This window comes from Phaenicophaeus curvirostris, chromosome 6 (assembly GCF_032191515.1).
Source record: "Phaenicophaeus curvirostris isolate KB17595 chromosome 6, BPBGC_Pcur_1.0, whole genome shotgun sequence".
In the NCBI taxonomy this organism is placed as follows: Eukaryota; Metazoa; Chordata; class Aves; order Cuculiformes; family Cuculidae; genus Phaenicophaeus; species Phaenicophaeus curvirostris.
This window is the reverse complement of record NC_091397.1, coordinates 5,430,426-5,454,511: the sequence shown is the minus strand read 5'-3', so window position 1 is coordinate 5,454,511 and position 24,086 is coordinate 5,430,426. Positions and strand designations below refer to the sequence as shown.

General features: G+C 44.2%; 1 protein-coding gene across 1 annotated transcript in view; it reads right to left on the bottom strand.

The window, feature by feature from the left end:
• The window catches only part of OXSR1 (oxidative stress responsive kinase 1), a 105,124-nt gene that overhangs the window by 42,689 nt on the left and 38,349 nt on the right, over positions 1-24,086 (bottom strand). Inside the window, exon 4 of the mRNA XM_069859245.1 lies at positions 15,053-15,194. Coding sequence (XP_069715346.1) covers positions 15,053-15,194 — 142 coding nt within the window. The remainder of the gene's footprint in view (positions 1-15,052; positions 15,195-24,086) is intronic.

Genomic DNA, 24,086 nt, shown 5'->3' with positions numbered 1-24,086 from the left:
ACCACAGAGACAACTTCCAGCTTTCCCATTCCTCACCCCTGTGCATCAGCATCACGTCACCCACTGCAAAAGCACCGGGCGAACAACAAGCAGCAATAACACTATGTGAACACGGATGCCTTTCTTTCGCACTTACTGCAAAATTAATTAAGATTAATTAATTGCATTTAAAGCCATGGGTCAAGGGAGAGAGGAATGGTGTGGATGAGGTGCTGAGGGATATGGTTTAGTGTTTGATGGGAACGGTTGGACTCGATGATCCGGTGGGTCTCTTCCAACCTGGTTATTCTGTGATTCTGTGATTCCTGTTTATTCTTGTCAGGAGATGAGTATAAACTCCCAAGCTGAATGGTGAGAAGTTTGTTACTCCAGGATACAGTTACTGCCAAAGATAACAATTTGAAGGCACTTCCTATTATTGTGGTTATGACCATATCCTGGGCTGATACACCTGGAATAAATGGTATGCATTTAATTACTGGCTTAATTACTACACTGGAAACGGGAAGAGGTTTAGGCTGTAGCATAAATAGTAATTATATCACATTTTAAACGAAGTTACAGAATGCTGGAGTAAACTCTTTCTTGCCAATAGCTTAACAAACACTACTGTAGTCCTGGACATTCCTGCTCTGTAGCTGTTATCTTCCTCTCTTCTAAAGCCTCCAAGAGCCTTTCCACAAAATAACAACCATACTTTTATCTGCCTCATACTCCACAACCGGAATGGGAAGAAGGGCTTGGGCTCGCTATAGTGCAAAGCTGGATTCTCCACATCACCTTTGAAAGGTTTTGCAGCAGGGCAGAAATCCTTCCTCATCTGCCTTTCAAACTGGTTGAGCTTTCCAGTGCAACCAAACACTAACGCACCAGTTAGATCACATTAACGCCTCCAGGCCTGGGCTGGGCCATCCACACTAGATGCAATATAAACAAAACTGATCCCTGATCCAACAAAATTACAACCAAGTATTCATCTACAGGAGACCTGGGAGCACAGGAAGGCAATGAGATGATGCTCTACAGATTCCAGTACAGCATTCCCCCAGCTTGTACAATTAATTTCTCAATGGAGCAGGGAGTAATTACAGGAACTGTATCCTAATGGCTTGTTCCTACTATAAAAGTCCTACACAGGTCCTTAAAATTATAGAATCGTACAGTGGTTTAGGTTGGAAGGGACTTCAAAGATCATCCAGTTCCAAGCCCCCTGCCATGGGCAGGGACACCTCCCACTAGATCAGGCTGCTCATCCAACCTGGCCTTGAACACCTCCAGGGAGAAGGCATCTACAACTTCCCTGGGCAACCTGTGCCAGTGACTCACCACCCTCATAATGAAGAATTTCTTCCTAATGTCTAAGGCAAATATTCTCTCTTCCAGTTTAAAGCCATTCCCCTCGTCCCATCACTATATGTCCTGTAAAAAGAGCCTCCCCAGCTTTCTTGCAGGCACCCTTCAGGTACTGGAAGGCCACTATAAGGTCTCCCCAAAGCCTGCTCTTCTCCAGGCTGAACAACCCTAACTGTCTCAGCCTGTCCACATATGGGAGGCGCTCCAGCCCTCGGATCACCTTCGTGGCCTCCACTGGGCCTGTTCCAACAGTTCCATATCCTCCTTTTGTTGGGGATTCCACAAGGGGACACAGAACTCCAGGTGAGGTCTCATGAGAGTGGAGCAGAGGGAGAGAATACCCTCCTTCAACCTGCTGGCCATGCTTCTTTTGATGCAGCCCAGGATACAGTTGGTTTTCTGGTCTGTGAGCGCACATTGCCAGTTCATATTAAGCTTCTCATCAACCAGCACCCCTACATCCAAAATCCTGCTAAATTATCAGATCTGCCTTCATCCATAGCCCTCAGACCTTGACACCGTCATATAATGGTTGTTATGGCAGTGACAACACTGAGGGAAAAAGCAAGACTTTCCTTAATGGAAAGGTCTGTAATGGAAAGTCTATTATGGAGAGAGCAGCATTGTTAATAACCAGCTGCAACCCTGCAATCCCAGCACATGCTATAAAACTTTGTATTACAGACTTAAAAGAACTGGTGTTTGCAATAAAAGCAAGGAAGCATGGTAAGTTATTGCACTTTAAATAAGTTTCTTAATATTGCTTGGAAATCAAAAAGGATCCACTTGGCTTGTGTTCAAAAGCCTACACTGGGAGCAATAGCTCAGATAATTTAAAGCCACCACAACTGCAATACTAGTGACCTGAAGAAAGAGTGACACCCCAGGACCTCTGCAGCGTAGCATTGAGGAAAAAACGGTCTCATGAAGGGGGAAATGGAGATAAGCCTTGTTTACTATTCCTTTGCTTCCAACCTGCTTGTATGTGCCTTTAGGATGCAACGCTGGCTGTCGGCACAGCCATGAGTCATCTGCCCATTAGATGCAATTTACATCAACTGTAGCAATAAATTTTCATGGACTGAACTCTACAGTGCATAATTTGTCACGAGGAACGAGTGGTTGGTGCTGCCAAGTTTCATTTAAAAAAGGAAGGTGCAAGATATCAGAATTACTATTTTCTGTTAATGGTAACGAATAACTCAAAACATTTACACTGACTGCAACCAATTGCTGGAGCTGACATTGTTCTGAGCAATTTGCAAAATACTCACAGACCAATATCTCAACTTACAGTTAAATAGGAAGCAATCTGTGATATTATGCACCAAATGAGCACTGTTCTATCTCTCCTGTCAAACATCACTCTCAATGATATGCTGCTACACATGTCACCTCTTCCTTTTGTTTTGTGTATAGAATTGTAGAATAGAATCATACAGCCACAGGAGTTGGAAAAGACCGCTAAGATCTTCAAGTCCAACTGTCAGACCTACATCACCAGGTCTATTAAACCATGCCCTGAAGTGCCGTGTCTATGTACTCTTCTAACACTTCCAGGGATGAAGACTCCACCACTTCCCTGCACAGCCTCTTTCAAGGCTTCACCACTCTTTCAGTAAAAAAATTTTTCCTAATATCCCATCTAAACCTCTTCCGGCAAAACTTGAGGCCATTAACTCTCCTCCTATCACTTGTTACTTGGGAGAAGAGACCAATATCCACCTTCAGGTAGTTGTAGAGGGCAATGAAGTCCCCCCTCAGCCTCCTCTTCTCCAAACTAAACAACCCCAGTTCCCTCAGCCACTCCCATAAGCCCTGAGCTCCAGACCCTTCTCCAGCTCCAGCACCTCAATGTCTTTCTTGTAATGAGGGGTCCAGGATTCAAGTTGCGGCGTCACCAGTGCCAAATACAGGGGAACGATCACCTCCCTGCTCCTGCTGGCCACACCATTTCTGATAGAAGGCGGGATGCTGTTGGCCTTCTTGGCCACCTGAGCAGACTACTGGCTCATGTTCAGTTGCTGTCGACCAACACCCCCAGGTACAGCTGGCTATACACAAGAGGTTTACCATTTGAGAGAGGTAGAGCTGCCAAACGGAAACTAGGCTTAAAGCAAGCAAGCAGAGTAGTATTTTTCCGCGCTCCAATATCGGTGTGTTCAGTACCACGTGGGAGAAGGCACTGAAGACAACTCTATTAGAAATGCTGTATGTTAGCACACTCCTTGTTCCTGTTCAGAAAAGCCCCATGCATGGACATTTTCATGTCAGAGAGCTGAGCCTTATGTCCAAAACTCTCGGTGAGAGACAATTACTGCCTGTTACAGCGCTGCACTTAACTCTGCAGAACTAGATTGAAGAACATCTCCCAGAGCTTGAAGGCCTTCCAACAGTAGAGAGCTGGCAAAGCAGCTCCCATGCTCCTCTCTCCAGCCTCCCTGCTGAGGCAGGCATAAGCACAGGGAAGAGAAGGCCAAGTCCACAGCTTGCTTCATCCCTGCTCACCCACAGCCCTCTCAGCAGGCCCTTGTGGCCACTGGGAACTGGGACCAGAGGCAGCAGCCAGGCTGCTATAAATTACAGCAGGAGATCAGCCCAGCGACACGCTTTATAGCCCAGGATCAGGGAGGCACAGCAACTGCTTCCACTCTCTTCTCCGAGCTGCTCTGCGGGCTGCTGGGCTGTGGTGAAAGATCAGGGCCGCAACACAGGAGCTAAATGCCAGAAGCACATGGCAACTCACAATTTACTCCAAGTTTCAAATGGCAGAGGCATTTTTAAAGCCCCAGATTCATGGGAGCTGGGTAGGTAGGAAAATGTAAAGGCTTTTTAACTGTCACTTTAATATCTGGCAAAAGTTAGATGAATAATCCAGTGTTATCAGAAATTTAAAAAGCTCCTTTTGGTTCTTTTAAGCAGTGTAAAGCAAAGCAGAAGTGACTGACAGGCTGTGGCTTTGCAGGGGGGGTGTAGCACAAGCCTACTGGAAAGGACCGTCAGCTTCCAACCAGATGAGCTACACAAGTACATCGAGTACTTGCTCTCTCCAGGCCCTGTCCATAACATCCAGGCACATCACAGCTCAGCGAAGAGATCTCTTGGGAGAAAGAACTGCATCCAGTCTCCTGGCACAGGCAAACAGAAATGCCAATAAGAGCTGAATGAGAAATTAATCTCCCATTGCACTCTATCTAAAGCATAAAACACCTTTTGGAGGACCCATGATGCACTTCTTACTAAGTACAGTTCCTCCTGAATTTTCACCCTCCAATGCTGCAGAAGTTGACTGCCGCTTTAAGTAGAGGGTTTGGGGTCCAAGAAACCATGACTCAGAAATCTGTTTCATTTTAGGATAAGTTGCTATGTCAGCTCAGACAAGTGGAGGCTCACCAAAGGAAGCTGCAGGAGATTTTCCCAAAATTAACTCTGTCATCTTAGTTATCGGAATAGCTCCAGGGGCTGGTAAGATGCTGAGGCAGTGAAGAAAGAGTTGTAGACTGTTGGCTAACTCAGTGTGAGCCTCTGACATGAAGCTTGACAGCAAGCAGTGTGTCACATCACTTACTGTGTTCCTGTCTGTCACATAGTCACTGTTATCACAACGCCTGCAATTTTCCTTTATCTCAGCAAATTATGTCCAGCTTACACTTTTTGTTCCTGTGCCAACTTTGCCTTTGATGGTTTCACACTCTCGTTAATTCCTTCTCTTCCCATGTGTTTGCATAACAGCGGTTAAAGAGAGGTGAGGTTCAAGGACAGATCCTGTCTGCCTTGAGCTTTACCTCCAATTTATCACCACGCCTCCAGCCCAGCACAGAATCATAGATTGGTTTGGGTCAGAAGAGACCTTAAAGGTCACCCAGTTCCAAACCCCTGCCATGGGCAGGGACACCTCCCACTGCATCAGGTTGCTCAAAGCCTCATCCAGCCTGGCCTTGAACACCTCCAGAAACGGGGCATCCATGATTTCTCTAAACAACCTGCGCCAGTGCATCACCATCCTTAAAGGAAAAAATCATGTCCTAATATCTCATCTAAATCTCCCCTCTTTCAGCATAAAAACATTACTTCTCATCCTATCCCTGTACTCCATGATAAAGAGCCCCTCTCCAGCTTTCCTGTTGGCTTCCTTAAAGTACTGGACGGCTGCTACAACGTCTCCTCAGAGCCTTTTCTTCCCTAGGCTGAACAACTGCAACTCTCACAGGCTGTCCTCATATGGGAGGTGCTCCAGCCCTCTAATCACCTTCGTGGCCTCCTCTGGACTTGCTCTAACAGGTTCATGTCCTTCTTGCGCTGAGGGCTCCAGAACTGAATGCAGGACTCCAGATGAGATCTCATGAGAGCAGAGTAGGGAGGCAAAATCACCTCCCTTGTCCTGCTGGTCACACTTCTTTGGATGTAGCCCAGGACACAGCTGGTTTTCCGGACTGCAAGTGCATACTGCTGGCTCACATTGAGCTTCTCATCCACCAGCATCCCCAAGTCCTTGTCTTCAGAGCTGCTCTCAATCCATTCTCTGCCCTGGCTGTAATTGGGCTTGAGATTGTTCAGGTAGCATCAGCTGAACAGCAGTGTCGGGGAAGCTGCTCCAGCTAAAACCAAAACCTCAAAAAACAGTCTTGAGACAGATCAGCTCCTTCAGCCAGATAACGTGCTTCAAACACTAGACCGAGCCCTGACCCCCAACATGGAGACAATTTAATCATTCCAACCCTCACAGCCCCACTTCTTCCTCCTACAAAAGAGGCTTCACATATTCACCCCAACACATGTCACTGCTGTAATATCAGCTTATGGCAAGGAGGGTTTGCCAAGAAGCCAGGGCTTCTGACAAGCTTCAGCCCTGCGACAGTCAAAGCAAGAGGGAAGCTACTTCTCTAACCTCATACACCACTTTAAAAAGTTTTCCCTATTCATTCAGAACTCCATTTTTTTCTCTTGTACCTCCCACAAGGGAAGGACCCTGCCCAGTAGGCTTGAAAATCAACTTTTCATACTATTGAACAGCAGCTAAAAATGTACCAGGATTTCTTTCACAAATTCATCTATTCAGCCCTTTCATTTCCTGATCCAGCTTCCTATGGACTGCAGTGGGGATGAGGTACAAAGCTCCTTTAACAGCTGCTGCATGAAAAGCAACATGCAGAGCAAGTTGTGGAGTCACAAGGTCTGCCTCCTACCCCTGGAGGCCCAGATATTTTTGGGACGCCCTGCCCTACCAATGGTAACAGAGAAAAAAAGCCAAGTTATAACCTCGCCTTATTTCAATGTTTCATGTCAAACTATTCAATGTGCAAGGCAATATTTAATGTGTGGGCACGCTTCATGTGGCTGTACTAGTGATGCACACCACCACACTTCTGTATCTCCTGCACGCTCAAACGTGTTCCTAGTGTGCTCAGAAACAGGAATTTCCCCAAAACTACCACATGCACCTCACCCCAGTTTGAGTATAGATGAATCAGGTAGCAGAAGAAAGGGGAAAGCTGGTGATTCATGTGTCTCCCTGCCTTGACCCTGCCATGGGTGGACGAGGTGCTAAGGGGCATGGTTTAGTGTTTGATAGGAATGGTTGCACTTGATGATCCGGTGGGTCTCTTCCAACCTGGTTATTCTATGATTCTATGATGAAGAGATGGAAGTTCATTCCAATAAATACACAATCCAATTGGTTCACATAATGCACCACAATTTTAATGCAGGTCAGCTCAAAAAGATCATTTTTTTCCAAAAGGCAATAAGCACCCCTGCTCGGGAGAAGCAGTATGTATATCTATACACACGCAAGGCGTATACAGGCAGCCAAGAGCCACCTGTATCTACAAAGCCACCCACGGCCCTGGCTCACCAGTTCTGGCAACGTGACACAGGAAGAGAAATTCAAGGGTAGCAGGGCTCGTGTGAGACTTGCCAGCTTCTTCAAAATCTAGAATCTAGAACAGTTTTAAGCACGGCCAACATAGGAAAAGGAAAGATCTCCTGATTTTGTTCAGCTATTCCTATGAAACAGAGAAAGCAATTGTAAAATTGGATACCTGTACAACAGGAATGTCCCTGTTGGCACTCTCAGGCTAACTTGGTGATGCAGTCCAGGCTGCCATGAAATGACAGACTTCTCTGTGGCAGTTCCTGATGTCTTGTCCTAAATGTATGTGGGTTTTGTCTCACTTGTGTTTAAACAAAGTATTAAACTTTACTTTCTGACATTCTATAGGTTCTATAAAAATACTGCAAGGCAGGATATTAATTTAATTTAGTGAACATGCAAATATAATTTCTGATGCAGCCTTGCAAAATGCCTTCTCCCTGGAGGTGTTCATGGCCAGATTGAAACAACCTGATGCAGTGGGAGGTGTCCTTGCCCATAGCAAGTGGGTTGGAACTGTATGATCTTTAAGGTCACTTCCAACCCAAACTATTCTATGATTCTATGAAAATTTTCATGTGTGCTTAATATGTTACCAGACAAATTTAGTGAGTGACCTTTCTCCTCACATTTTAGTGTAAGACATGAATGAAAAGACTGCAGTGGTCTGAATAAATGCTTAAGGCATCTCCACAAACGAAGTTTTCATGATCTATGAAGGCCAGAAAACCCCTGCATTACAACAGGGGACAATATTCAAAGTCATCTTTTTGAAGTAGGTTCTTCACTTAATACATCGCGGTAGGAAGGACGAACAGGATGAACCCCAATGTGTTAAATACTTACTCAGAGCTGGAGTTGTGAGTTTTAAAGTCTGCACATTTCTACACACCTGGGAAGGTGCTGCAAGAGCCCATATGGGCTGATGGGAGCCCCAGTAATATACACCAGATAAAAGCAGTGACGAAAGAAGGATGTCGCGAACAGAGTGGTTGTACATTCGTGTGAATAGCACTTTGTTTCTTCAAAGCTGAAAGCCAAAAAAGTCTGTAATATTTTCACCTGATAAAATTAATGCTGCAGACAGTGAATGAAGATTATTCCCCCTGGGAACACATTAAGTCCCAATATCCCTGACAACATTCTTCCTGCTTCTCACCTTCATGTAACAAAGGGAGGAGAAAAGCATAAAAACATCCCTGTCAATGTGATGCAGAGTAGTTATACCAAAACCTCTATGTTCCCCTGGACTAAATCGCAGTTACTCTGAGTAGCTGCAGGACAGCCAGCGACAAGTCCAGAGGCAGCACTCGGATCTGAGGAGAATGACACAGGGGCAGAGATCTGAACGCAACAGTCACATGGGAAGCACCTGGCATCAGGCACCACCCTGAGAGCCACTGGGGGGGGCCTCAGAATGCACAGAGCCCCCACGGACTGGGGCACTGACATTAGCCTGGAGCCACTGCAGAGCTCCAGCCCTCCTGGGCTTTCATCAGCAGAGTTCACCAGCAGAGTTTGGATTGCCAGGTTTTTAGGCTTCAGAGTAGAGTCTCTTTATCCACTTTGAGGAAAACTGTCTCCACGGGAGCTATTGTTTCTGGCTGTCTGCAGATTTGGGATTTACATCTGATTCTCATTTTCTCTCCGCAACCACAGGGAAAATTTTTTTTCTTAAAAAAAACCAATGAATTTTTGGATGATGTAGTGGAAGAAACAGCCACCAGGAGAACATGCTGCTTCACCAAACCACAACATGCCCAAGACTGACTGCCATGTGCACATCGCGGACATTTGGTGGTCCTTGTACCCTTGATGCTGCACAGTAAGGTATTTATTTGAGGCAACGAATCATCCAATACAATCCAGAGAAGCATCTTCTCTTTCTTCCCACCAAGACACCCAAAAGTAACATTTCTATTGGTCTCACTGCTGAACTGTTTACAAATTAAAGCTTTAAAATTTATATTAAAACTACTTTTAAAGGTTACTTCTGCCCATCCTGCACTAGAAGGGCGAAGAGACCAAAGTACATTTCTCTGAATATAAAACTCCACTTCCCAAGGCTGAGCAACAGCCAGTTTTCAATTACTGGTGTCCTGACTTGAAATCAAACCAGCAATTAGAGGTGAAAGGCTCCACATCCTGTTATCCATCTCTTAATCATCCCTTACCAAACTTCAGCTCCAAAACACACACCCCAAAACAAGACTATAGCAGTAGGGAGAGGAAGGCTGTGAAGTGATCCTAAAGTTTTGCTACAGAAGCAAGAAGCACAGTATTTCAGTCGTCAAAATAATCAGAGGCATACTAGAATCCAGTTTAACCACAATGCCTGCCAGCACGGCTATCAATGCATTAATCGGCTACATGAAAATTAAGCTTGAATCCTGTAGGACAGCTGAGTTCTGCCAAAATATATCCATTACCTCTTTCATCTTAAATCTGACACTCGCTACTGGAGGAGCGCTCCTGAAAACCCCACACACAACTGCTGGTGCTGTGCTTGTGCTCACACCCAGACACACTTTTCCCTGAAGATATTTTCCCTTTATATCAGTAGAAGAGGAAGAAAATTAAACTTTGATCCTGTGCCAATGCCACCCTAAAGGTCAAAAAAAAAAACTAATATATTTGGCATAAAAACACACATAAAAACACTCTGGAGGAGTTCAAGTCAAGGTTGGGTGGGGTTTTGAGCAACCTGATCAAGTGGGAGGTGTCCCTGCCCATGGCAGAGGGGTTAGAACCGGATGACCTTTAAGGTCCTTTCCAACCCAAACCATTCTAAGCATATGGTCTCTTCAAAGCTTCATTCAAACAGCTGTCATGGCACCCTGATGCCCCACAATCAGAAAACTGTTTGAAAAGACACCAAGCCCCCTCCAAACATTCTCTATAGGGGCACACGATCTAACTCAGCACAGCAAATGTGCTGTTGCATCTCCCAGCCCCTAAGAAACAGAGAACCAAACAGATTAATAGCTGGTTCATTGCCATACCAGTATTTCAAGTGCACGGAACCCTAAACCACTTCCTAAGCTTTTTTGTTTTTACAAAGAAGTATCATATTTATTATGCCGCAATAAGAGAATCTGATTATATTTGAGCAGTGTATCATTTCACATGGACTAAATGAAATATTCAGTTACACAACAGCTAATCACGAACAGAAGATAAGCTTAGAGATAAAAATAGGTAGAAAGACAGAGAGACCTTGTAACAGTTAATCAGCACGATTCATTTGTCAGACTGCCATATGGAGCAGCACCTGAATAAACCTGGAATCTCCCTCTAAACAAGTCTTTTTAAGCAATAAAACATCTTAGGTTAGTTTTGCTTAGTTTTATTTCCACGTCATTCATCAAACTCCTACTAATCCATAAACACATCGAGGAATCAGAGTCCTAGCAGGGAAGAGGTGTAACATACCCTGTGTGTCACCCAGACAAGATTAGCCTGGGAGCGACCTCCTTGCAGCAGGTCAGTCTTGCTGGACTTCCATAACAAAATGTGTCCGAGCAGATTCCTTCAGGACAGCTTCATCCGAAGGTTTCCGAGTCTGGCCCTCCCTCCTCAGCACCCTGGCTGGCACCCAGATATTTAACTTGCTTGACATGAGCCGGATCACTAGGATTTCAGATTGCCATTGGGATCACTGTGCTACACAGACAACCACAGTGGGGAGGGGCAGCAGCTGGCACGGGAGGGATGGCAGGGACAGGCACACAGCAATGAAGGCAGAACCAAGTCCAAGATACAGGAGGTGATTTTGGAGGAAGGCAGGGATTGTTTGTAATCGTTACCTTGGTATGGAGTGTTACATGAAAATAAAACTGATTCCACCTTCTCCTTTGTCTTTTCAATAAGACCTTAGACTCTGTTCCCAACTGCCCTTGCAAGATTGATGCAAAAAAATACCACTTTGGACAATACAGGAGACTGAAGCATTTGTTGCTGAACAATGGCCTCTATTCAAGTCTCACAGAATCACAGAATCATAGAATAGTTTGGGTTGGAAGGGACCTTAAAGGTCATCTAGTTCCAATCCCCCTGCCATGGGCAGGGACATCCCACTAGACCAGGCTGCCCTGTTCTCAGCCTCACTCTGGCTGTCAAAAAGGGAAGTAAACAAAATAAAAATCATAATTTATGCCTTCAGTAGATATTTGGCTTTCTAATCTCCTCTGGAGAATACTGTAAAGCTACCCTCCTGTCCAAGGCAGGGGATTTACACTTCCCTGCAAAGGCAGCTCCCCAAACCTTAATTGAAAGTGGCATTAAGTTCAAGGCAGGCTTTGCAGAGCAGCAGCAGAATTTCATTAAACCAGTCTCCCACGTGTTAACTTAATTTACCCATTTAAGCTGATGCATAATTTAAAATTACCAAGCAGCCCCACAGTCAGACGTGTATCCTCTGATCTCGCTGATGATTTACAGCGGTAACAAGCTGTCCCTGCTGCAGGTCAACAGCATCCACAAAATTACATTCGGGTCCAGGCAGGCATCCTTCAGGCTTTGCCACCAGCCTGACTGTCCAACTTCAGATGTGCTAATGGCATTAATCTCGTCAACACTGTGTCTCTTAACTTCATCAAGTCATTTTCTCCTAGGTGCCATACAAATGGGAGTCGGGACATTTTAGCCTGTCTTGCTGGATCTCTTTGCTGGATGGCTGCTTGCTGTGGGTTGGTTGTTCTAGGTCTAACCAAAGTCCTCAAGTAGGCACAGTGATGTCGGGCTGATGGTAGGTCTGGATGATCTTAGAGGTCTTTTCCAACATCAGAGATTCTATGAAATGCTGACCCTTCAAGGCAGACCTTGTTTTGGCCTGAAGCTCACCCCACCTGCAGCTGCCCCACATCCCAGACACGATATTCAGTGGCTCAGCCATCCCTCAATGCAGCTTCTTTTAGAGCCAAATCCTTTAAGCTGACCCAGGGGACCAAAGTTTAGTTACTTTAAACACTTCCTCACAGAGCATCTCTGGCATGACTGCAAGATTTCCACCTGCATTTCCCATCAGGCATGACTAGCATTATGACCCCTCATAATGTTAAGTAAAGTGTTAAGTAAAATGAGAAAAACCTTGCAGATATTCCTATGTATGAGGAAAGATGCCATCTGCACTTCAACTTTCAACTGTGTTTTTCTCAGTGGTGTGCAAAACATCTGGGTAAAACACGAGGCAGCATGATTAACTACGTTAAGGAAGCACACTTCATCCCTCCAAGGCAGGTAAGCTTCCTTTCTGCCAACAGCTGAAAACCCGTCCTTTGCATCACAGGTAGTGAACTACACAACTTTCTTTTAGTATTGTGACTGTTACCACTTCTCCAAACTTCCCAGACCACAGTGCCCCAACACAATGGGATAATTAAATGCTTCTTTTTTGTGATAAAACATTACACAATTGTCGGAGCAGCCCTAAAATGCAGGGATGCAACACAAAGTAGCTGACTCACAACCACAATCTTAAGCTGCAACAATGACACAGCTTTGATTTCTTTGCTGAAGTTACCAAAACAAAGGCAAAATCAAATGAGTAGGACAAGCATGGCTGAAGCAGGTTTGCTTCAGTCTGCTTCGAAATAATTCAATATGAATCACATCTTTTTCAGACCAAACAGTTCAAACTTTCTGTGAACATCATCTTTTTGCTGAGTTCAGTAACAAAAACCACATCAATACATCCTCTAGAACCTTCACCATAATTACTAGTTTTGCTGTTTCGCTCCATCAGATAAAACAGAGAATCACCTCTCCTGAAATACAGAAATCACTATGTGACTTCATCAGAAAAACTGAAATTTAACAGATTACTGCTGCTTTAACACGTAGATTCTGATTTCATTAGACCAGAAGATGAACTGAATTAGTCGAGCAAATGAACTGCAAGTCACAGATGCGCATGGGTTTGTAAATTAGATATGGCAAGGGTGACAAATTGCCATATGAGTGGTAAAGCATTGGAACAGGCTGCCCAGGGAAGTGGTGGAGTCACCATCCCTGGAGGTGTTCAAAAAGCATATAGACATGGCACTTCAGGACGTTATTTTACAGGTATGGTGGTGTTGGGCTGATGGTTGGACCTGGTGATCTCAGGGTTTTTTTCCAACTTGAATGGTTTTCTAATTCTATGTATACAGTAAATTGGTCTGCTGCTCTATTTTACCTTCCCAGAGCTGCTTGAAGTCTTATCTCTAAAAAACAAAGTTAAGCAACCAGCTGTGAAATCAAAACCATCTTCCACAAAAACAGCCATTCCTGTTAAATCAGAATTTTAATAGAGACTGGAAAGTGAAACTTGAGACTTCTTTTAGGGAAAAGAACCCCCCTCTAAGTTGTTTCCAACCATTTCTTTCTTTTTAACCCAAAACAATCTACAAAAGCCAGTCAGTTTGACTGAAAAAATGAAATAATACTTCTTGGATTTTCTAATTAAAATAACATTTTGGCAAACAGTTACCTCTTCTTACACAGCTATAAGAGGACACAAACTTCCACCAGCACAGCAGCAGCAATGCTTATAATGGCATTGTACCAGAAGACAGCCAAGCTCAAAGAATTCCCAAGAAAGAAGAGGCTGTTGTTCACAGCAGCAGTTTGGGGCTGGGATGATGTATATTACCCACAAATGGTATATTCTATTTTCAGCACATATTTAGGACTGCAAATCTCGTTCTTTTTAACAGTAGCACATAGTGACTTAGTGCTCTCTCTTCCTGAGCTACACCACACCTTGACACCAGAGGAGAGGAAAACATGATTTAAAAATAGATCCTGACCGACACAGCAGCACAGAAACCCACACATTTCAGTGATCCATCAAATCACAGGCCATAAGTTAACCGGGTTTTGCCTACAGAAGAAGTTTTTCCACTAATTTTGCTTCCATCTTTTTTTTTAATGAAATTACTCAAATTCAAATTTTATGAGGTTGATCTTGCAGCTGGCCTTAAAACCAAAATAAATAAGGAAGAGGGGTTCAAGGGCACCTTATTAAATTGTTCAACACTTCTTATACACTGCATTCTTGGTGATTCATAGCTCTGCAAGAAACAAAACCAGCTGAAGTTTTCAAGCTCCAACAACTACACTTTGCAGATGGATGTTAACACTTGCAAAGTTGTGTTATATCAGAACTTTTGATAACCTGAAGTTTACCCAAACTTGGCCCAGTCACAATATTTGTTAGGACAAAGGAGGCCACAAAGATGATCAGAAGGCTGGAGCACCTCTCGTAAGAGGACAGGCTGAGAGACTTGGGCTTTTTTAGCCTGCAGAAGGCTCCAGGGAGACTTTATAGAGCCTTCCAGTGTGTAAAGGAAGCCTAAAGGGAGCCTACAGGAAAGCTGGGGGAGGGCTCTTTATCAGGAAGCGCAGAGATAAGGTGAAAGGGGACAAGTTTAAGCTGAGAGAGGGGAGTTCTACATGACATATTAGGACACATTCTTTTCCTGTGAGGGTAGTAAGGCACTGGCACAGGTTGCCCAGAGAAGAAATAGATGCCCAGTCCCTGGAGGTGTTCAAGGCCAGGTTGGACAAGGTTTTGAGCAACCTGATGCAGTGGAAGACGCCCCTGCCCATGGCAGAAAGGTTGGAACTAGATGATCTTTAAATTTCCTTCCAACCCAAACCGTTCTATGATTTTCCAGAGCAGCAGCTACCCTACAGACGTTTGAATTTGAAGTTTTGAATAAAATTCTGTCTTTGTTTTCCTCTTTGCATGCCCTCACAGCTGACTGGAGAATGAGACTGTGTGTGCTCAGGTGCTCTGTTTCAGTGACACATTTTGGGGACAAAGATGAGAAAAATGAAAAATACCTGTGGATTTGTCCATTTTTATGGAGGTAGTCCAGTCCCTCCAGCACCTCCTTAAGGATTGTGGCTATACATGGTTCATCCAGGACACCAGTCTTGTGTTCTCCTTTGGCCACGATATGCTTTATAATATCCAGAACAGAGCCTAGAAAAAAGAGTTAAACACATCAGGTTACAGTAGAAGAACTGATTCACAGGTAAGTGTACTTCAGAATCACTTAATATATAAGTTTAAGGAATTTACTGGGAGGGGAAGCAACAATGATCAGGATGAGAGTCAGTAGCTGAAGCCTTTGCTTCAGGAAAGCAGAGGCAACGACGCACGTCTCACATGCACGAGCCTTACAGGGGTGCAGCTCCTCAAGGCGGCTGTAAAATTCCTGTGGTCACAAGTAACTGAGAAGTTATTCAAACAACCCAAAATGTAACATGTTCAACACACCGGACTCATGGAACATTTTTATGTAGATACCAACGCTACAGCTGTTTTACTACCAAGTCCCAGAGAAGCAGCAGGGAAAATGGAAAAAGCAAGGAGCTGCCAGGACTCACAAGCTGAAAGCAACAAGCTTGATAAAATTAGAATCTCTTTTTCAGCCCTTATACACTCGATGCAGAAAAAGAGCAAGAAAAATCTAATACATTAAAGGACAACACCACCCTAAAAGAAAGAAATGCAAATTAACAGGGAACAAACGAGGCTGAATTCTGACAGTAAGTCACTTCTTCACTGCATACAAAACTGGAATAGCTTAAATCCTTCCCTAGAATGTCACACTTAGTCTCTCTCCCACTCCCAGCATGAATTACATCATTCGGCATTACAAGCCACACTTTGTAGAGTAAACTACCTCTTTGAATAGCACCCAGGAAAAAACGGAATCACTGACATGCCTCTTGTGCAAGGTCCTGTTTTCATGATACATTGGGTACTGTACTCTTTGTATTTGCATCTGGAATGAGTATAGTCTTCTCAAAACTGGATTTTTACTGCTCCAGTATGGGATGCCTAAGCCTGTTTTCTGGGCCTGTGCTATTTAGCTCTTCAGACTTGGGTTTCGACATTTTAATAACAGGATATTTAGCTACTAGTGTTGTAACACCTATGGATACAAACTAATGTCAGCAGTACTGGGAAGCTGGAGTCCTGCATTCAGTTCTGGAGTTCTCAGCACAGGAAGGACGTGGATCTCTTAGAGCAAGTCCAATGGAGGCCACAAAGAGGATCAGAGGGCTGGAGCACCTCCCACATGTAGACAGGCTGAGATAGCTGGGCTTGTTTAGCCTAGAGAAGAGAAAGCTCTGAGGAGACCTTCGAACAGCCTTCCAGGACTTCAAGGGGGCTACAGGAAAGCTGGAGAGGGGCTCTTTATAAGGGAGTGCAGGAATAGGACAAGGAGTAATGGTTTTAAGCTGAAAGAGGGGAGTTTTACATGACATATTAGGACATAAACTTTTCCTGTGAGGGTGGTGAGGCATTGGCACAGGTTGTCCAGAGAAGTCACGAGTGTCCCATCTAGAGGTGTTCAAGGCCAGGCTAGATAGGGCTTTGAGCAGCCTGATGCAGTAGGAGGTGTCTGTGCCCATAACAGGGAGGGTGGAACTGGATGATCTTCAAGGTCCCTTCCAGCCCAAACCATTCTATAATTCTATAAATTCTTACAAAGTGAGAAAAGCAGGCATGACTTCTAGCCTTGTCTTTGGACAGCAAGCTTCCAGGAGAAGAGCACTGCAGTACTAATTCAGTGAGTTTAGAAAAGCTGAAAATTCACTATTCCTAAGTTGGAATGAAAAACACCGTAAGATAATCGAAACATCTTTGTATCTGAAGAACTGTAGAAGTTGAGAAATTGACTCTCATGAATTTGTTCAATAGCAAAATTACCAGTTCCAACTTGATAGTTCTTGAAGCAAGCATAAAAATACAATGCAGATTTTGGGGCTTTTTTTTCAAGATTCAGGTTGACAAAAAACTTCTCTCCCTTTAAAATTTACTTTATTAACAATGCTATTTGAATTTCTTTGCTAAACCAATCATGCAGATAGATGTTTGCTTCACAAAGTATTTTACTTTTGGATTCTCACATCAATGCAAAAACACTGCAAGGTTTGAATCATTACATCACATGGAAGGGCTTGTTTTGCACAATTCAAACTGCACAGGAAACAATTACGTGGGTGGACGGTGTCCCTTAGTTTGTGGGTGACTGCGTGTGCTGAGTTCTCCTAAAAATTTGCTGTAGTCAGGAGAGTCATTATTCCCCACACCACCCCTCTCACACTTTCCATCGTCCCCGGTCTGACAGCACCGGTGCTTAAGGTGTACCCCAAGCCACCCACTGAATCTGCCAAAGAGTTGATGATCTCTAACATCTTTTCCCACCTAATGATTCTATGATTCTAAGAACTAAATTGAGGGGGGAGCTGTGTTTGGTTGGTAACCTCACAACAGATGAGTTTCAACCTTTGCTTGATTCAAGGTATTTGCAGAAGATAAAATCGTAACATAGCAGACACTAACAAAATAGGAAAAAAATGAAGGAAAATGAAAACAATATAGAAAAGAAGTTGGACAACATCCCCCCAACATTTTATGCAAGAATATTCTTAGTGTTCATCCTTCCTTCACCCTGCCAGAGCATGGAAACACACTCGTCTTTAATGAGTTTTGACATGAGTCTTAGATAGCCAAAGGTTTCACCGTAACTCAGGTTGTTTTGACATGCGTTGGACTTCCTGTATGGGGCTAAGATTATCTTTACTGAAGGAAATTGTAAAACCCCAGATGTAAGAGTACACTTCCCTGAAATCTCATTTTGAGGTTCTACTGTCTAAAGAAAAGATACTCTGTTGTTTGACTCACCAGGGATTCAGCCTGCCACACATTCATATTTTAAAAGTACATGCTTACAAGCTTCAATGCTCCTTATTTTGGACAAGACTTTTTGTGACACCTAAGATAAAACCAACCAAAAAAAACTCTCCACGTTCACGGTTCAGGTTTTTGCTCTGAAATGCATTTCTTTCTGGAGAACAAACTGTCATTTGTTTTAGAAGTCCAGTGTGGTTCTTTGCGTACTCGTTTTGTCCTCTTTCCACCCACAACTCTGTTAGCAGACTTTGTTCAAAAACATTTCCCTTCCCCTGCAAAGGGCTCAGAGAACACGAGGAGGCAGATCATATGGAGCTCAAATTCCTTCAGTCAAAAAAAATCCTGTATTTAGCCAAGTTAGAGGTTGTATTTAAACCAGAAAAGAGGTGGGGGTTAGACAGACACGAGGGGACACACAGAGCCAGCCTTCATTGTGAAAGGCCCAATTCACACCCATATTATATCTACTCCCAGTCCGGCCTGAGACTTGAAGTACAGAGGAGGGCTATGAAGATGGTCTGAGGGCTGGAGCACCTCTGCTACCAGGACGGGCTGAGAGAGTTGGGGTTGTTCAGCCTGGAGAAGAGAAGGCTCCAAGGAGACCTTAGAGCGGCCTTCCAGTATCTGAAGGGGGCCCTCCAGGAAAGCTGGGGAGGGATTTTTCACAAGGGCATGTGGTGATAAGAGGAGGGCGAATGGCTATAAATTGGAGAGGGAAGATTTAGACTAGACATTAGGAAGAAATTCTTCACAGTGAAGGTAGTGAGACACTGGCACAGGTTGCCTAGAGAAGTGGTGGATGCCCCCTTCCTGGAGATGTTCAAAGCCAGGTTTGATGGGGCCTTGAGCAACCTGATCCAGTGGGAGGTGTCTCTGCCCATGGCATGGCAGTTGGAACTGGATGATCTTTAAGGCCCCTTCCAACCCAATCCTTTCTATGATTGCTTTAAATCCACTTTCACATTGAGATGTTCGAAGAAGTGAAGGGATCTGCCAGTCTTCTACAGAAAGGAGAACAGCAGAAAGGGTATCAACAAAACCCTTAGTTCAGGCAAGATCAGAAAACCAATTCAAGAGCCACCTTCCCGTTGCAGAAAGCATTATTTGGATCAGCCTCACTTGGTTTGTGCAGGGAAAAATTTATTTCTGATAACGCCGTGAAGCGCTCTGGTGTGTATTACACGTAGTACTAGGTTTGGTTACAACCGTTCCATCCTGGGTTTCCTGTAGAAGCTACAGATTGACAGTACAAGGGGATCAGCCTTAAGCTGAGAGAGAAAGAAATGAAGTTTGGCTGAGGCTAACTGGAAAGCTCTTCCAAGCCCAGAAGGGGAAGCAGATCAGGAAAAGACAAAACAAGACATTAGAAAGAGCCAGAACTGGAGCCCTAATATCAATATAAATAATGCTGTCATTTAATAAGGATGTTTAAAGAAGTTTGGTGATGAGCAACTGATCTCAAAGCCCAACAGAAAGCAAAAGAAAGGAGATTGATGTGGAAAAAATGGCTATAAAAAAATTCCTGCCCATCAAATACAGACAGAGCAGCACAGCAGCAGGAAGCCTAGAAGGCATTGTGCAATCTGATAAAGCAGTTAATGTTATTCATCATTCATCGTTCAAGTGTGTCTATATTCTGATGCCAAACTGTATTATGTCTCCTTACTACTAAAGCATAATCTCTCCACGCAAATTGTACAGCAATGAAAAGGTATGTGGGTTTCTGCTCAAGATCACAAGCTTCCTCATCTATTGCTAATGCAACAGCTTCTGTTGACAGCAGAAGTCACGGGGGACACACCAACCCTCACATGATAAAACCCAGCCCTTAACTATCACAGGTCAAAGACAAACATGCAGTGAGCAACTCTTTCTGGAGTCTCTATTGCTCACACCAGTTCTGCAGCAGACAAATGTCTGTCTAGTTGCACAAACAGAATGTGTCCAGAGGAGGGCCACAAAGATGATCCGAGGGCTGGAGCACCTGCCTTTTGAGGACAGGCTGATAGCTGGGGCTGTTCAGCCTGGAGAAGAGAAAGCTCAAGGGAGACCTTAGAGCAGCCTTCCTTAGGCTAGATATTAGGAAGAAATTCTTCACAATAAAGTGGTGAGATACTGGCACAGGTTGCCCAGGGAAGTCATGGATGACCCATTCCTGGAAGCGTTCAAGGCCAGCTTGGATATGGACTTGGGCAGCGTGATGCAGTGGGAGGCGTCCCTGCCCATGGCAGGGGGGTTGGAACTGGATGATCTTTAAGGTTCCTTTCAACCCAAATCATTCTATGATCCCAGTGCTCCCTCCACTGCCCCCCAGGAGTGAAGAGCAGGAAGCCCCTCAGTTAACCTTTCCCACTTTGTCATGGCTAAACCATATCTACCTAGGCCTGACTCGATCCACAGAAGTCAGTTCCAACTTCCCAGAAGCAAGTAGTTGATTTCCACCCATTACAGAAGTATCTGAGCAATGAAGACACAAGAAACCCATGAGCAGACCAATATCTTGGATTTGTAAGAGCAGGACATTCAGGTTTTGTATGTTGATATCAGGCAACCCATTTGCAATGGACAGTCTTAAAACCCAGTAAACTCAGTCCTGTTTTGCACCCCATGTGCGTACCCAGTAAAATTCTCACCTTCCACACCCTGGTACCATGTGCTACTCCAGTGTTTTCTTCAGCAGCCAAACAAGATTAAAGAGTTCAATGCTTCACCACCTCCCTGTTGTGCCTGAGCATGTGCTTACAAAGCTATACTGTACATGAGATCACTGCAGTAACTGGCAATCCAGATTTCCAAGCAGGGTAGAGACCAAGCAGCCAGGAACTTCTTAAACTGGCTTCACTGCTAGAGAAAACTTCTGGGTAATCGCACCCCTGGGGCAAGAAGTTCTAATCGTTCCACTGCTTCACTCTCAACAGTAAACCACCACAAACATCTCCCATTCCAAATTCAGAGAATGTTTCTTCGACCCTACCTACAGCAACAACAATGCGTAATGGCATTTAAGAAGCCTGCCTCCTAAATTCCTCCTCAGGAGACAAGGAAAGCATCCATGATCAGAGGGCTGGAGAACCTCCCATATGAGGACAGGCTGAGAGACTTGGGCTTGTTCAGCCTGGATAAGAGAAGGCTCCAAGGAGACCTTATAGCAGCCTTCCAGTACCTGAAGAGGGTCTACAAGAAAGCTGGGAAGGGACTTTTTACAAAGGCATGGGGCAATAGGACTAGGGGGAATGGCTTTAAATTGGAGAGGGGAATATTTAGACTAGACATAAGGAGGAAATTCTTCACAAGGAATGTGGTTGAGACACAGGTTGCCCAGGGAACTTGTGGATGCCCCATCCCTGGAGGGGCATCAAGGCCAGGTTGGTTGGAGCCTTGAGCAGCCTTATCTAGTGGGAGGTGTCCCTGCCCATGGCAGGGGGGTTGGAACTAAATGATCTTTAAGGTCCCTTCCAACTCAAATCATTTTATGATTCATGTGCCAGTCATCAGCCATGCTACTTTAATGCTTCAATGTATAGGGTTGAAGTAGAGAAGCGTAGTAAAACCTGAGCAGAAAGCAAAGATTGTTTAGAACAAGATCACAGATAAACACAGGAGTATTATGGCTGGAATTCTACATGCCCCCAGAGGCTAAAGGAACATACAGCGGTGTTAGTTGCTGTGGGAACCACATCTTGCATGCTACACTATAACTTAAGTGACAGGACAGAGATAAAGGGTAAGTTAAACGCAAAGAAAGCTTCTCCTTCAAATCTGTCGGACAAGTAGAACAAGAGGATGCAATACTTCAACTTAATTACCAACAAAAAAAAAAAAAAAGCGGAAAATAATACCTGCACTGATTCGCCACTTAAAGGCTTGGCATAAATAGGCTGGTAAACAGTGTAGGGGATCACTACTTAATTTTTGACAATTAAGGTATGTCCCAAACTTGATGGACGCTGATGCTGAATGTGCAGGATCTTTGTGAACCAAAGTTGGTAGGACTCGTTGGTGCTTCTTTTAAGACATGTCAGTAGAAGCCAACGGTTGCAGTAAGTCTGACTGTCAGCAGAGCCAAGAATTAATCTGCATCTTGTCAGTCTCCAACAAACAGAGGAAGAAAACACAAAAGAAGGAGCAGCTGCTTGCATTTGGTACTTCTGGGGCTGAGGAATACAGAATCAGAAGAGCACCAAAGTAAAGAAAAGAACAAGTTATACAAAACAAAGGAAAAGACATCCAAGTAAAATGCTGAGGTTCCCGGGTTTGAAGTTTCTTCTTAACACTGGATAAGCCAGCTCAGCACAGAGTTAAGAGAACTTCCATTTTTACTTCCTTCCCTCTAGAACACTTGCATGGATGTGTAAGAAATACAAGATTAAGATAGAGTGCACGATAACACAATAAAAGGGGCAAGACAGGCATTGCAGTTAAGACTGAGACATTTATGAGAGAAAACCTGAAGACAAACTACTTCTTTCTTTCATAGAATCATTAAGATTGGAAAAGACCTCCAAGATCATCAAATCCAACTGTCAGCCCAACCTCACCATGTCTATTAAACCATGGCCAAGTGCCACATCTACATGCTTACTGAACCACTCCAGGGATGGAGACTCCACCACTTCTCTTCCTCTTCCAATGCTTCATCACTCTTTCAACAAAGAAATTTTTCCTAGTATCCAATCTAAACCTCTCCTGGCAAGACTTGAGGCCATTTCCTCTCCTCCTATCACTTGTTACCTGGGAGAAGAGACCAACATCCACCTTGCTACAACCTCTTTTCAGGTAGGAAAAGCACAAAGGTCCTTTCCTATTACACTTAGCAGTGGCAATGTATCCCCACACTGTGCGTTCTGCAGTCAGGTATAGTCCCTTCCATCTCCTGCTTAATTGGCTGAAATTAAGTTCTCTCTACAAATAAAACTAAAACCCCTCCAGATGGACTCAAAAATAGCATAGGTCTCTCTTAAGAAAATAACGCAGCATAAACACGAGGACTTATAAGAACCTGTGGCTTACGTTTTCATAACTCACTGCTGGAATTAGCAGCAGCCCTGGTGGAGACCCAGGACTTGCCACACCTCCCTTCTGGTCTGGCTTACTGAACTGCTGGCCAAACACTTCATGAGATAATGAAGATAAGAGGTTGAAGTAAGAGGTTGAGTAGATAAAAACTTCTGGAAAATAAAGGGTTTAACTATTTCAATACTGTAATCTCCTTAGCAGATTTCATTAGGAGCCTTCAAGAAGGCAGAAGACCTGACAGCCCCATCTGGAAATGTTTCAATATTTAAAGGATTTACACAGTTTAAAAATATTTGGGAGGTTTTAGCTGCTGTAGGCTAGGACAGTAAGAACTGTGTGATGCAGCAAGCCACCACAGACAGCTGTTTCATATAAGCAACTGTTCTGTAAGAGTTAGCTATGGCCTTGGGTCACCTGTGAAATGAGAGCTCTTGTTAAAACCAGCAAGAACTCAGAGAAGCAAACAGGTCACGACTGGAAAAAGCACAAGAACAAAAGGACAGCTGCTCCTCTTCCTACTAAAAAGCTGCAGGAGTTAAGAGAGCAGGCCTGGACTTCAGATGGCTTTAAAAAGGCATGAGGAAAATTCATGACCGGGGAATGCCAGTGAGGCCAAGCAGAGGTCAGCAGCTGTCTAGAAATAGCCATTGGAGTCTAGTTTGGAGTAACATTGGATCAAAAGGCCGGGGTGCCAAGTTGACGTTACTAAGCTCAGATCCCTACAAAACAGTTTCGTCATTGGAGGAAAGGGTCTGAAATCCCTGCTGAAAGGAACAGCAGATACTTCACAAACCTGAGTCCAGATCTGAGAGAGGGTGTCAGAGGAACTGGACACACCAGCACCTCTTGTCATTACCAGCTGGGTATCATCACAGCCACAATTCTGCCATCAGCAACAACTACACTCTACATCTACTGCAGTGTCAAACATGCTGGTTCAAACCTTTTTCAGCAGTGACTTCATCCAGCTTCTCTGACTTCACTTTATGCCGATCAGCAGTTTTATCTGTTACTCCCCATCACCTCCCCAGTACCTCTTCTCCCCACCGCTGACAACTTTCAAAGATGGAAAACAGTATCTTCCACCAACACCGGACTTGCAAAGCAGAGACAAATAGCTCAGGTTCAGCAATAAAGGCAGTCAGACAA